The 14425-nt window shown below is 43.8% G+C and overlaps 1 protein-coding gene across 6 annotated transcripts in view; it reads right to left on the reverse strand.

Annotated features, from left to right (window-relative positions):
• Positions 1–14425, reverse strand: part of CNKSR2 (connector enhancer of kinase suppressor of Ras 2) — a 546461-nt gene that overhangs the window by 83893 nt on the left and 448143 nt on the right. For all 6 annotated transcript variants that reach the window (XM_033948517.1, XM_033948514.1, XM_033948515.1 and 3 more), the window contains one exon: positions 3255–3322. In XM_033948517.1, coding sequence (XP_033804408.1) covers positions 3255–3322 — 68 coding nt within the window. The remainder of the gene's footprint in view (positions 1–3254; positions 3323–14425) is intronic.

Consider the following 14425-nt stretch of genomic DNA (forward strand, 5'->3'; position numbering starts at 1 on the left):
TGGTTTTCGCTGCGGCTTTAATTTTTATTTCCCCAAAAAGGCACTTTTTTAATATAATCGGGCGCGGTGTGGAGGAGCCATTAACACATGCGTGCTCTCCCCGTGGAAGTTAGGCTCCGCCCCCAATAATGCATATTTTCAATCAAGTTGAATTTACATTTTAGACGATACATTTACGGAGAAGTTAATTTTTGCAGGTAGGTAATATATTCGGAGTAGTTATGTTTGCTATGAGTTACATACATCAGAGTTACAAGTAGAAGTGTTACATACGGCGGTAAAGAGTCTGGGGAGAGTCAAGGTCAGAGGAGGAGGAGGGAGGAGAGGAGAATGTTCAGAGGAATTTGTCAAAAAGGTAGGTTTTAGTTAACTTCCTGAAAGTTTGATAGGGGGGGGAATTGGAGATGAGAGTGGAGAGGCATTTGTTCCATTTGCCCGCTTGGAATGCTAGGGATCAGTCGAGGAATTTTTTGTAGAGGCAGCCCTTCGGGGAGGGAAATGAAAACAGGTAGGTATTTCGAGTACGAGAGGGGCCTGCAATTTCGATGTGCTCAGATAGGTAAATTGGAGAAGAGCCTGCTAAGGTTCTGAAGCAGAGGCAGGCGAATTTAAAGAAGATTCTTGCAGCCAGTGGAGTTTGGAGTAATAGGGGCTGACGTGGTCATATTTTTTGAGGCCGAAAATGAGGCGGACAGCGGCATTTTGTACTATTCTGAGACGTTTGATGGTGTTTTTATAGAGCCTATCACCTCTTAACCTCATCCTATGCCCTCTCATTCCAGAGCTTCCTTTCAAATGAAATAGACACGACTCATGCGCATTTACGCCGCTTAGGTATTTAAATGTCTCTCAATAAATAAATCGTAGTGACAATAAAACCAACAATTTTATGAAAATGTCACTCACCAGCAGTGGACTCAATTTCTCAGATCTTACATTCAATCAAAAAAGGTGGAGAAAAAGCCTCAATTATTATATCGCGTAGCAATCATTGATGATTTTTAAGCTAGCAATTAGTTAAAAATATAAAAATTTTAGGGGTAATTTTTGATAATAAACTTAATTACCATGAACATATCAGTAACATTGTGAAAATCACCTTTTATAGGTTACGTAAAATTCGTTCAATCTCTAAATTTCTTTGTCCTAAATCACTCACAATATTGATTCACTCCTTGGTGATGTCTAAAACTGATTACTGCAATTCTTTATTCAAAGGAATTGCATTATATGAAATAAAACGATTACAAATTATACAAAATACAGCAATAAAATGAATAACTAATTCTAAAAAATTTGATCATGTAACACCACTTCTCAAAGAGGCTCACTGGCTTCCTGTTAATTACAGAATCACTTATAAGTTATGCTTGATTATCTTTAAAACCTTGATTAATAAGACTCCTGCTTTTTTATATAGGGCACTTATTCCATACTCTGCAAAGAGAATTTTACGATCTAGTGAACAAAATCTGCTATCGATTCCATCATTAAAAACTATCAATACGAGGAGACAATTTATTTTTTCTTGTACGGCACCGCAAACATGGAACGCCCTCCCTATATTTTTACGGGAGGAAAAAGAACTTGGAAAATTTAAATCTGAACTAAAAACCTTTCTTTTTAAAGATGCCTTTTTAACATAATTTTACTCTACATGAATTATTTTACTTGGTTATACCTGTTCTAACTATATCCCTTTTGTATTTTCCCTCAATGTTTCTTCTTTACTTTAAAAATTGTATTTCATCCCTCCTTTCCTTATGTTTATTAATGTTAAATTAAGAAGATTTAATCCATTATTTAAGATTGTATGTATAGTAATGTATTATATTGTTGTTGTTTTTTTAAATTTTAATTGTAAATTTTAAATGTACATCGCTTAGAATATTTGAATAAGCGATTGATCAAGTCACCTAATAAACTTGAAACTTGAAACTAGCGTTGTTTTTGTCATTGGCAAAATGCTCACACCCAAAAGAATGTAGGGATCTAGAGAGATTTAAACCCCACTACTGGGCACAGTAGATAATAATCTTTTTTTAGTTTTTCATTTTATCTATACAATTAGTTCATCAAAAAAGCCTATAGTTTTAAAGGCGTTTAAACAACAACCGATTAAAGGTAGAAAAATAAAAACGTAGCTCTGGCGCCAGAAAGAAGGGGTAATATAAGACGTAAACTCCATCAATGTGAACAGCGCTGGATCTACATCCAGAATACGATCTGGCCTCGAGGTTTGAATCAGAAGATTGAGTGGTGTGCCTTTTTTTTTATTAATTGTTTTGGATTTCTTCCCGGAAATGCTGCCCTCGGAAGTCAATCCGTTTCTCTCTATTTCTGTGATGTGCCGTCCTGTGCCACTGTTTACGCTATTAACAAATGCTGCCCAGATGGAAGTTGGTATTGGTTTTGAATCCATGAAGAAACTATCGGACAGTTGGTGAAACAAGATCTTGTAGGAGGAGCTGCTGGCCTGTCGCCGTTGATTATGCTGCAAACCTTAACGCCATTGAAAAGAAAGTTTTTTGCTATCGGTGAAGCTGGTTTTGTTTCAGCGAAGTTCTGGCGCCAGAGCTAAGTTTTTCTTTTTCTACCTTTCATCTGTTGTTGTTTAAACGCCCATCCTCCATTCTTCAAATCTCATCTTCTTCTCCAGCTGCAACATCTAGGAGATTCAAGAAATTCCTGCAAACGACTTAATACAGCTAGCTCCTTCCCAGTTTCCAATACCACTCCCTAATACCTTCCTGATTCCCCAAAGCAACCTCATCTACTCCTTATCTCCTCTAGAAATTACCAGATATCTTTTTCATGTAATACCTTTTTTGTAATTCTTTTGTAACCCGCCTTGAACCGCAAGGCAATGGCAGAATAGAAATCTCTAATGTAATGTAAAATTATAAGGACTGCTTGTGTGTGGGTTGGTGTGCTAAGGTTTAGCTTTCTGTTGAATATACTGCATGTCTGCTGAGTCATGGTCCATCACTGAATCTCCAAGTCTAATTTAGCTGTTTACAGTCAGTGCTTAAAAAAAACACTGAACACTGCTAGTTGAATTTTGACCTGTAAAAGTGCCTGTTCCAGCTCACCTGTTTCTCTAGATAGCCATTTTTTTTTTCAGCAGTGTTAAATATCCTCAACAAAGTTCCACCATGACACCAAAACCTTGGAGTGGTAAGAGACTTCAAAGAATGTTAAAAAAAACAACAAACCCATCTACGGTTAGAGTCACAATAAGACTTTCTTGGTACCTTGTTCCGGTTTAATCCGCTCTCTCTCTGCAAAACCAGCAGCTGCCATTCCGACTCTGTTCAACCACCTGCAGTTGAATTACATAAATCAGGAAGAAAGAGAAAGCACCATTAAAACAATACTTTCACTCTCCGGCACTATTTACGTGTCTTTTAGTACATGTTATACTGTGTGAATCCAAGAGGAAAGTTGAGTCCTCTGTTAATTCACGCATCACTTAAGCAGCTGCTTCCTGTAATGCTTAATTCACTGGTGTCTCCTACAACGCATAATTTCACTGCTGTGCAGATTGCTTCCAGACCAAGACATGCATTAATTACCGTATATACTCAAATATAAAATGAGATTTTTGGACCAAAATAATGGCCCAAAAATGGGGTCTTGGTTTATATTCGGGTCCTTGGGTCTGCACCTAACCTCTGCCCCTGACTGGACCTGTTGCAGGCCTCCCACGGGGTTGCCTGAAGCCCTGGTGGTCCAGCGGTGAGCCAGGACAGGACTGATCTTTCCCACGTCCTGTCCTGGCTGTCACTAAGCCACCCCCATCTCCCTCCAGCCTCCCTGACTGCTGCAGACCTTATCTTTTAAAGCTCTGGTGGTCTGGCAATGAAGTGGGGCAATAGCGATATCTCTATGCTCCTGCCCCTTGAAAGCCGTGATCAAAAATAGCTGCCCCAAGTTCCCATTATAATCTCATTAGACTGCAGTGGGAACTCGCGGCAGGCAATTTTGATCATGGCTTATCATGGGGCAGGAGTATAGGAAGATCACTCCTGCCCCACTTCACTGCTAGACCACCAGGGCTTCAAGCAGGCCTGTAGTGGGCATTAGGGGTTGGGTAGGGAGGGTAGGAAGGAAGAAAGACACGACATTTGAATATAACATCCACATGCGCGCGCACACACATGGCTTATATTCATGTCAACCTTTTTTTCTTCTTTTTTGGGGAAAAAGGTTACCTTGGTTTATATTCGGGTTGGTTTATATTCAAGTATATACGGTATTTTTGTTGGTTTTCAAATGAATGGAGATTCCAAACATCTGTAAGAGAAAGGATAATCTGCCTTTCACAGGTGTGTGTGATGGATTTGATATGCCACCTTTCTGAGGTACAACCAAAGCAGCTTACTAATTCCCCTGCTGTTCTTTGCATTGGTAGCGCCACCCATTACCACACTAAACGTGTTGGCCAATGGCATGAGGCATCCAGATGTGCGCATACAGTGACACGATGATGCATGCGCGAAGTCCCTTTCATGAGGCCTTGAAACACCAGTGAGAGGTGATGAAAGGGAAGACGTGTGGAGCGAAGGAGAAGCACCATGAAAGGCACGTCCTGTAGGTTGTCAGCTGGCATCGGCGCCTCTCTTCCTCCTTGGCGTTTCACGGCACACCTGGAATCTCGGACGGCACACAGTTTACGATATACTGCCCTACAGAGTTGAGAGCAGCACTATAAGAACAAAAGAATAGCCTTATTGGGTCAGATCAATGGTCCATCAAGCCCAGTAGCCCGTTCTCACGGTGGCCAATCCAGGTCACTAATACCTGGCCAAAATCCAAGGAGTAGCAACATTCCATTCAGAATCCTAAAGATTTGCAAGATTCCGGAATCCCAAAGAGTAGCAACATTCCATGCTACTGATCCAGGGCAAGCAGAGGCTTCCCCCATCCGCTATAATAAAACCCTTAGTGCACATGCGCAGTTGAAACTCCATGCGGACGTGATCCCTGATCCGTGACTCCATGTCGCCGCATGCACAGTAGAGTTGAACTGTGCCTGAGGCGGTTTCCCCATCGCCCTCTCTCAGCGACGCTGCAAGCGTCATGCTTCCGACTGCATGGGTCCCTGCCCCACCCTCGAAAAGGCCCGCCAAAACACCTGCACATGCGGGAAAGTAGCTGGAGGCGATCAAAGGCCAAGGCACTATCCTGTCGGCTCCCAGACACAACCCACTCCTCCCGCGGCCTGGAACACCTAACCGACAACCCCAGACACCGAGCTCCTCAGATCCAGTGTGGGTAAACCAGCTCCCTGCGGCCCGGCAGAGGCCATGCACCAGAGTGCGTCAGCACCCAATGCACAAGTCAACTCCCCCGGAGCCTGAATCCCACCAGCGCCAGACGGAAATAAGGAAGGTAAAAGGGGAAATGGGAGCTTGAATATGGGTAGGTAAAAGGAAGGGAGAAGGGCTACTGCTGGTCAGGGGGAGCAGGAAAAGGGTGCTGCTGAACAGAGGGAAGGTAAAATGAAGGGAGAAGGGCTACTGCTGGACAAGGGGAGCAGGGAAAGAGTACTACTGGACAGGGGGGAGGTAAAAGGAAGGGAGAAGGGCTACTGCTGGACAGGGGGAGCAGGGAAAGAGTACTACTGGATGGGGGGAGGTAAAAGGAAGGGAGAAGGGCTACTGCTGGACAGGGGGAGCAGGGAAAGAGTACTACTGGACAGGGGGGAGGTAAAAGGAAGGGAGAAGGGCTCTGCTGGACAGGGGGAGCAGGAAAGGGGTGGTGCTGGACAGAGGGGAGGTAAAATGAAAGGAGAAGGGCTACTGCTGGACATGGGGAGCAGGGAAAGAGTACTACTGGGCAGGGGGAGGTAAAAGGAAGGGAAAAGGATTATTGCTGGACAGGGAGAGCAGGGAAAGAGTACTACTGGATAGGGGGGAGGTAAAAGGAAGGGAGAAGGGCTACTGCTGAACAGGGGGAGCAGGAAAGGGGTGCTACTGGACAGGGGGGAGAGACAGAAAAAGAAAAAGAAAGAAAAGAAAATCCTAAGACTACACATCTATCTAGCACCCGTTAATGTAACGGGCTGAAAAACTAGTGTCTTAATAACAGACTATGGATTTTTCCTCCAGGAACTTGTCCAAACCTTTCTTAAAACCAGCTATGCTATCCGCTCTTACCACCACCTCTGGCAACGCGTTCCAGAGCTTAACTATTCTCTGTGTTAAAAAAAAAAAAATTCCTCCTATTGGTTTTAAAAGTATTTCCCTGTAACTTCATCCAGTGCCCCCTTGTCTTTGTCATTTTTGATGGAGTGAAAAATTGATCCACTTGTACCCGTTCTACTCCACTGTGGATGGGTTAGGGGTGTGCTGAGCGCTTACGCAGTTAGGCCTAGATTCTGTAAACAGAATTGTTATTGCTGACCGCTTGAAAGCGACTGCCAGTCATGTGTCAATCACACGACGGCACTGTTTAGGGGAATCACACCTCTGGTAAAGATAGGCGCCAGAAATGTAGGCCAGAGTTTTCAGGGCCTGCCTTTTCCGGAATCGCTCTTCTAGGCACCAGTAGGCGCCTTATAATTTCTCTTAATTCCACATTTAAATGGCATTTTTGACTTAACTTAGGCGCTGGTAGGGCGCCATTTAGAGAATATGGCCTTATAGAATACTAGCAGTTACGCACCTAACTCCCTACAATTAGAAGTGAAGTAAATATAAATGGGGACGACTGACTCAATATTTCAAAGAATTGAGTGATTAAAGAAAGTGTATCAAGTCCAATAGAAAAATCACTCTTTAAGCAATTCAAAATAGGCTATTTCAAACGTGCATCAACTGTTGATAGAACTTATACTCAAAGACATGAAGGCAACGACAGGGGAGAACCCCAACATTACTGCCTCACCACCCAATCATCGCATGTTCAAAACGATTTTAAGTTGATGATCAAGTTCGTTAAATATTTGACGTGAGATAGATAAGACGTTAATAATGAAACTTTACTTTAAAAATAGACTGACTAAATTTTGTGGAGATTTAGTTAGGATTTTTCCTGACGTCTCAAGAGCTACGCAACTAAGGACGAAGGAATTTTTGAAATTAAGAGCAAGAGTTTTAGCTCTTGAGGCATCATTTTATTTAAAATTTCCATGTAAATGTCTTGTTCAATTGCAAGACATTGAATATGTAAAAATAATTCAGTGTTCCCGCTAAGCTGCGCTGGGGTGCGCTGACGCACAAAATATTACCTCGCAGCGCACAAGTTTCTCGTCACAGCGCACACAGTGTAGAGCACAGTTCTTCAACCGCCGGTCCGCAAACAAAATCTTGCCGGTCCGCAAAGGATTCGGTCCCCGCCGCAACGAAAGGCCGGCGTCAGCTGACTTGCAACTTCCTGTTGCAGTCGCTGTGCCGGGACTCCTGCCTTCGCCGGGACTCCTGCCTTCCACCGCGTTTGCCTCCTGCCTTGTCTCCGCACCTCCAGACCAGCAGCGGCAGCTGTGTATGCTTTTAACTTCGGCACAGAGCTGCCCCTAATCAATAGTTTAGCGCGGTTTCATAAGGCAGCCTCGGGGCCTTTGCTAGGCCGGCCCACATCGCATCATCGAAGCGGGCCGGCTATCAAAGGCCCCGAGGCTGCCTCATGAAACCGCGCTAAACTATTGATTAGGGGCAGCTCTGTGCCGAAGTTAAAAGCATACAGAGCTGCCGCTGCTGGTCTGAACTCTTGGGCCGCTGAAGGAGGGCAAAAAGCAGCTGTCCTGGAGGCTTCCCTTCCTCTCGCCTTTACAGGTTCCTTTTTTCCACCTTTTTTTTTTTCCTTCAAACGGCAACGGGCCCCAGCATCGACATCAATCAAGTAAGTTCCACTGTCAATCAAGCGGTTCTGCTCGGCCAAAGCTTCCCCTGTGACATGAGCCACCCTCAGGGGAAAGAAAGTGACCCACAAAGGTGAGGGGAAGGGGGGCAGATGATGGAAGTTGGGGGGGGGGGAGAGAGAGAGAGAAGGGGCAGATGATGGAATGGAGGAGATGAGAGAGAGAGAGAAGGGGACAGATGATGGAAGTGAGAAGAAGGGAGAGAGAGCAGAAGGCAGATGGATGTCAGTTGAGAAGGGAGAGCAGATGCTGAATGGAAGTGGGGAAAGAACACATACTGGATGGAAGGAGGAGATAAATAAAGGGGGAAGAAAATAGTAAGATAATGGAGGGGTGAGGGAAAGGGGTGACAAGCTGTGTGTAGACACAGTGAAAAGAGGGAAACGGGACTAAATAGTAAGAAAGAATTTAATTTAGATGGAGGCAGAAAATAGAGAAGGAAGACCAGAGAAGAAAAGGGAAGAGAGAGCAGAGAATGATCAGATCTGAGTGGAGGAAATGAGAAGAGAGATATGCTAAAAACCACAGGGGGGAGGGAATGATAGAGATGCCAGACCATGAGGGGAACAGAAGGAAGATGATGGATGCTAGACCAAATTGGGGGGTGGGGGGGGGCAGGAGGAGAGATGGCAGGGAAAGACAGACAGTGAATGGAAGGGGCAGATGCTGGACTGAAGAGACAGAGAAGGTTATCATGCTGCTGTACCGGGCCATGGTACGCCCTCACCTGGAGTACTGCGTCCAGCACTGGTACTTTAAGAAGGACACGGTACTACTTGAAAGGATCCAGAGAAGAGCAACTAAAATGGTTAAGGGGCTGGAGGAGTTGCCGTACAGCGAAAGATTAGAGAAACTGGGCCTCTTCTCCCTTGAGCAGAGGAGATTGAGAGGGGACATGATAGAAACATTCAAGGTACTGAAGGGAATAGACTTAGTAGCTAAGGCAGGGAGAACGAGAGGGCACTCTCTAAAGTTGAAAGGGGATAGATTCCATACAAACGTAAGGAAGTTCTGTGGTAGAAAGCAACATATTTATTTGGCTCATAACTTGCTGGCGCCCGATATTTTTAGCTCACAGTGAAAAAAGTTTGCTCACAACACCCGCCCGCTTAGAGGGAACACTGTTTGGGACCCCATTCAATTACAACAATTTTTAATGGCTCGAGAACAGAAATGAGGTTTGTTGGTTTAATGTTTCACTACTGAGAAAACTGGAGGGAACAACTGATCCAAGATGGCGATCTGAGAGCAGGACGCGCTGAGCTGCGTGTCCCAGGATCGCGTTCGTTAAAACTTTTCTAGCGGTTTTTACTTACTGCGATGCCGAAGAGACGGGGCCGGAGTGCCGCTTCTGCCTCGCGGCGTCCTGGAGCCCCGGGTCTCGGGAATATTCATGAACTCTTGAGGCGCATGCAGGAGGTCACAGCGACGTCGGATTTGAGCCCGCAGAGGACACAGGGAGGCGAACCCGTTGTGGATGCTCCTGGGCCCGATACTACACTGAGCCCCGACGTTAGGGCACCGCCCCCGCAGCCCCAGACGACCAGCTCTCCCAGGGGCGGGGAAACCCCGGATTCATTGGTTTTCTCCTCTCCAGAGGCAAGGAAGGATTCACTGGAGAGTTTGGAGGTTGGGGCTCACTTTTCCAGGGCCCCCATGGAGGTATCTGGGGGAACACCATCTCAACATGAGGGGGAAGGGCAGAAGACTCCCCTCGAAGGACTTCAGGACGGTGAGCACTTTACATTTACGCAAACTCCAATTGTACTGATTAAACCTGCAGAAGTGACTTTAGACTCTATTTGGGACTTAATGGCTGATTTTGTTAAAAATATTACTCCTACATTTCAACAAATTGAAGGGAAAATTAAGGAACACGATAAGGAACTGAAGAATTTAAGAGAAGAAACGAATACTTCTAACTCATCTATTCAAAAAATAGAAAAAGAAATTGTATCATCGAAACAAATTCAAGAGACCTTAGTTAAAGACAATATTAACCTAAGGAAGAAGATTGAAATGCTTGAGAACAACTCACGTAGTAATAATTTAAGGTTAATAAACTTTCCAAGACTTGAGTTAGTAACACCTAGAGATATGCTTAAGAGATATCTAGTGGAGAATTTAGAGATACCCGAAGATTCATTACCACCATTTTCACGGGTTTATTATTTGCCTGATAAAGAACAAAGCCAACAACCAAAAGTAAAATCTTCTGATCAAGAACCCTTAAACATTTCACAGATCTTAGAAACATCTGAGAAGGATTTGGCATCACCAGCCACTATGATTATTACTTTAGCTTTGCCGATTGATAAAACATGGTTGTTAAAACTTTACTTTAAAAATAGACAAAAAAGCTTTCTTGGTTATAAAATACAAATGTTCCCAGATTTGGCACGGGAGACGCAAAGGCGTCGCCATGAATTTCTTCTTTTGAAACCTGGGGTTTTATCTTTGGGGGCAACTTTTTACTTGAGAACCCGTGTAAATGTATTGTATATTACCATACTCTTAAATATGTTGTTTTTTGAACCATCACAACTGACCAATTTCGTGGCTATGTCTTGTCTGAATGTTAACAATCTTTGAGCCCTATAACTTGGATATTGTGACCCCATCTCAATGCTATAGCTCTCTTAGTTTCTTGTTATATTGCTGTTTTTCTTTATAATTTCACCAATTTTCTTTAATTCTTGGATCAGAATCTGTGGACTTGAGCATAAATAGTATATTTGTTAACTTAGGAATTATATTACTATTGTATTTGATATCTATTCTATTCTTGCTTTCTGTACAAGTGTAATACTTGAAATTTAAGTTGAAAATAATAGAAAATAATTTTAAAAAAAAAGAGAAAACTGGAGGAACGTCAGAGTCCCAATAATATAAGGAAAGGTTAAGATTCAATGAATCAAGAACCAATTCTTAGTTTTCTTTGTATTCTTTGTTAGTTGATATTAAGGTTTGGCTCCCCAACTTTGTGGGCTTGAAAAGAAATTTTGTATTATATGTATAATTACTGTAAAACTTTGTGTAAGAATCCTTTTTCTTTGGTATCATTTGATATTATAAATTGTTAAATTTGTATAAATAAAAAAAAAATAAAAAATATTTGACTTGAAATACCACACAGGCTACAAAGTGTACCCTATGCACTTGTAGATTGAAAAGAAACGGTAAACTTATCTTTCAGCTTGCGGGTTCCGACGTGACACGTTTCAGTCCTGCTTCAGGGAACCGACGGTGCATTTCAAAAAAGTTTGTTGATCCTATCGTTAATTTTCTGGCTATTACACAAGATGTTTCCTATCCAAACCTTCTTTGAAGCCCTGTAGCGTTCTCTGATAAGCCAGAGAACGCTACAGGGCTTCAAAGAAGGTTTGGATAGGTTCCTAGAGGATAAGGGGATTTAGGGGTACAGATAGGAGTTGAGGTAGGTTATAGGAATAGTCAGGGACCACTGCACAGGTGATAGGCCTGATGGGCCGCCGCCGCGGGAGCGGACCGCTGGGCGGGATGGACCTCTGGTCTTACCCAGCAGAGGCAACTTCTTATGTTCTTTTTGAGACTACATCGCCCGAATTTAAAAATCTTGTTTGAAATGCACCGTCGGTTCCCTGAAGCAGGACCGAAACGTGCCACGTCGGAACCCGCAAGCTGAAAGATAAGTTTGCCATTTATTTTCAATCTACAAGTGCATAGGGTACACTTTGTAGCCTGTGTGGCATTTCAAGTCAAATATTTAACAAACTTGATCATCAACTTAAAATCGTTTTGAACATGCGATGATTGGGTGGTGAGGCAGTAGTGTTGGGGTTCTCCCCTGTCAATGCCTTCAGGTCTTTGAGTATAAGTTCTATCAACAGTTGATGCACGTTTGAAATAGCCTATTTTGAATTGCTTAAAGAGTGATTTTTCTATTGGACTTGATACAGTTAGGAGTGAGCATTTAACTAGAGCAGACATGGGCAACTCTGGTCCTCGAGGGCCGGAATCCAGTCTAGTTGTCAAGATTTCCTCAATGAATATGTATGAGATCTATTTGCATGCACTGCTTTCAATGCATATTGTGTGGGGAAAACCCGATTGGATTCCGGCCCTCGAGGACTGGAGTTGCCTACTCCTGAACTAGAGTAACTGCTGCTATAGAATTACACATCATCATCATCCCAGCACCTTATTTTAGGCAACCATTTTGAAGCGTCTACATTTAGGTGTCCTATGAACATAAGAGTTACCGTACCGTGACATACAGAAAGTCCATCAAGTCCAGTATCCTGTTTCTAACAGGGGCCAACCCAGGCCACAGGTACTTAGCTAGATCCCAAGTAGGAAAACAGATTTTATGCTGCTTATCCTGCGAATAAGCAATGGATTTTCCCCACGCCATCTCAATAATGGCCTATGGACTTCTCTTTTAGGAAATTATTCAAACCTTTTTTTAAACCCCGCTAAGCTAACTGATTTCACCACATTCTCCAGCAACGAATTCCAGAGTTTAATTACACCTTGTGTGAAGAAATATTTTCTCTGGTTTGTTTTAAATCTACTACTTAGTAGCTTCATCTCATGTCCTCTAGTCCTAGTATTTTTGGAAAAAGTGAACAAGCGATTCATGTCCTCCTATATACTCCACTCCATTCATTATTTTATAGACCTCTATCATATCCCCCTGAACTGTCTCCTCTCCAAGCTCAAGAGCCCCAGCCACTTTATCCCTTCCTCATAGGGAAGTCGTCCCATCCCTTTTATCATTTTCGACACCCTCCTCTGTACCTTTTCTAATTCCGCTATATCTTTTTTGAGATACTACTACTACGGCAATCAGAACTACACACAGTATTCGAGATGCAGCCGTATCATAGAGCGATACAAGGGCATTATAACATTTTCATCTTTGTTTTTCATTCCTAACAATCTATTTGCTTTCTTGGCCACCGCTGCACATTGAGCTGAGGGTTTCAACGTATCCTCAATGACGACACTTAGATCCTTTTCCTGGGCAGCGACTCCTAACGTAGGCCCCAATTCACTAAACTTCCCGATTGGATCGTTGTTGGGAAATTCTTGGCCAAGTTTTGCCGAGCGACCAATTCACAACCGATTTTACAGGCCAATGATCTGATCCGATGCACGCCCTATAGCAATCCCACAGCTCGCTGTAAGAGTACGCTGGCGTAGGGCACCCTTGTTGGTTAATGATGCAACGTATGCAGGTGCTTGTTCTTCGCTCTTTACTACGTAGTTAGTGGGCGGGATTTATTCTCGCACATCATTGGCGGGCGTCAAAATGTGCTGCCCGCAAAGCACTGTTTTAGTAAAAAATGCAATATAAACGACACCAGAAGAGCAATAGCTGTTCTCTTCGGAGGTTTCGGTGGAAGCTGTGGCCGGAGCTTAAGAACATAAGCAGTGCCTCCGCCGGGTCAGACCACAGGTCCATCCCGCCCAGCAGTCCGCTCCCGCGGCGGCCCAAAACAGGTCAAGACCTGTCTGAATCATCAGAAGGGGCTCCCTTGCCACCTTGGTTTCTCATTTAAGTCCTGCCTTCCTATCGAAGTCCTAGCCCTCCGGTCTTGCACATGCACGACCTGGTTGGTTTATACTCATTACCTGATTTACTTCCTATACTTGTGTTACATCCCAGCACCTCTCTCAGTATCCCACGATCCCTTTATCCCTCAGGAATCCATCCAATCCCTGTTTGAATCCTTGTACCGTATTCTGTCTGATCACTTCCTCCGGTAGCGCATTCCAAGTGTCCACGACCCTTTGGGTGAAAAAAAACTTCCTTGCATTTGTTTTGAACCTATCTCCCTTCAGTTTCTCCGAATACCCCCTCGTACCTGTTGTCCCCTTCAGCCTGAATAATCTGTCCTTATCCACCCTCTCTATGCCCCTCATGATCTTGAAGGTCTCTATCATATCTCCCCTGAGCCTCCTTTTCTCCAGAGAGAAGAGCCCCAGCCTATCCAGCCTCTCGGCGTATGAGCAGTGTTCCAGCCCTCTTACCAATTTTGTTGCTCTCCTTTGGACTCTCTCAAGTACCGCCATGTCCTTCTTGAGGTGCGGCGACCAATACTGAACGCAGTACTCCAGATGTGGACGTACCATCGCTCGATACAAAGGCATGATGACTTCCCGTGTTCTGGTTGCTATGCCCTTCTTTATGATGCTGGTGGAGTTCTTCGAAGTTGTGTGGCTTCTTGGGCCGTGAAGTGACCCCGTGACGTCATTTACATGCGACAAGCGAGCTCAAAGAAAGGGGGGAGGGGTGACTGCAGTTTACTTTTGCTGGCCCTACCAGTTGGACATTTTTAAAAAGGAATGATTTGCGACCGATGTAGTGAATTATATGTTTGTGTAGCCAGACTATGGACATTTATCGAACAGAACATGCTTTAAACCCGCGGGATAAAACCCCGGGCTCGCAATGCGCATTTTACAGAATATAAAACAGGAATGAATTCTTACACATATGTAAAGTTATTTTACAGTTTTATTTTTTAATTCTAATGGTTCTTTTATAAGGGGTTGTAACCTCGATATTTCGGGGCA

This window comes from Geotrypetes seraphini, chromosome 6 (genome assembly GCF_902459505.1).
Source record: "Geotrypetes seraphini chromosome 6, aGeoSer1.1, whole genome shotgun sequence".
Taxonomy (NCBI): Eukaryota; Metazoa; Chordata; class Amphibia; order Gymnophiona; family Dermophiidae; genus Geotrypetes; species Geotrypetes seraphini.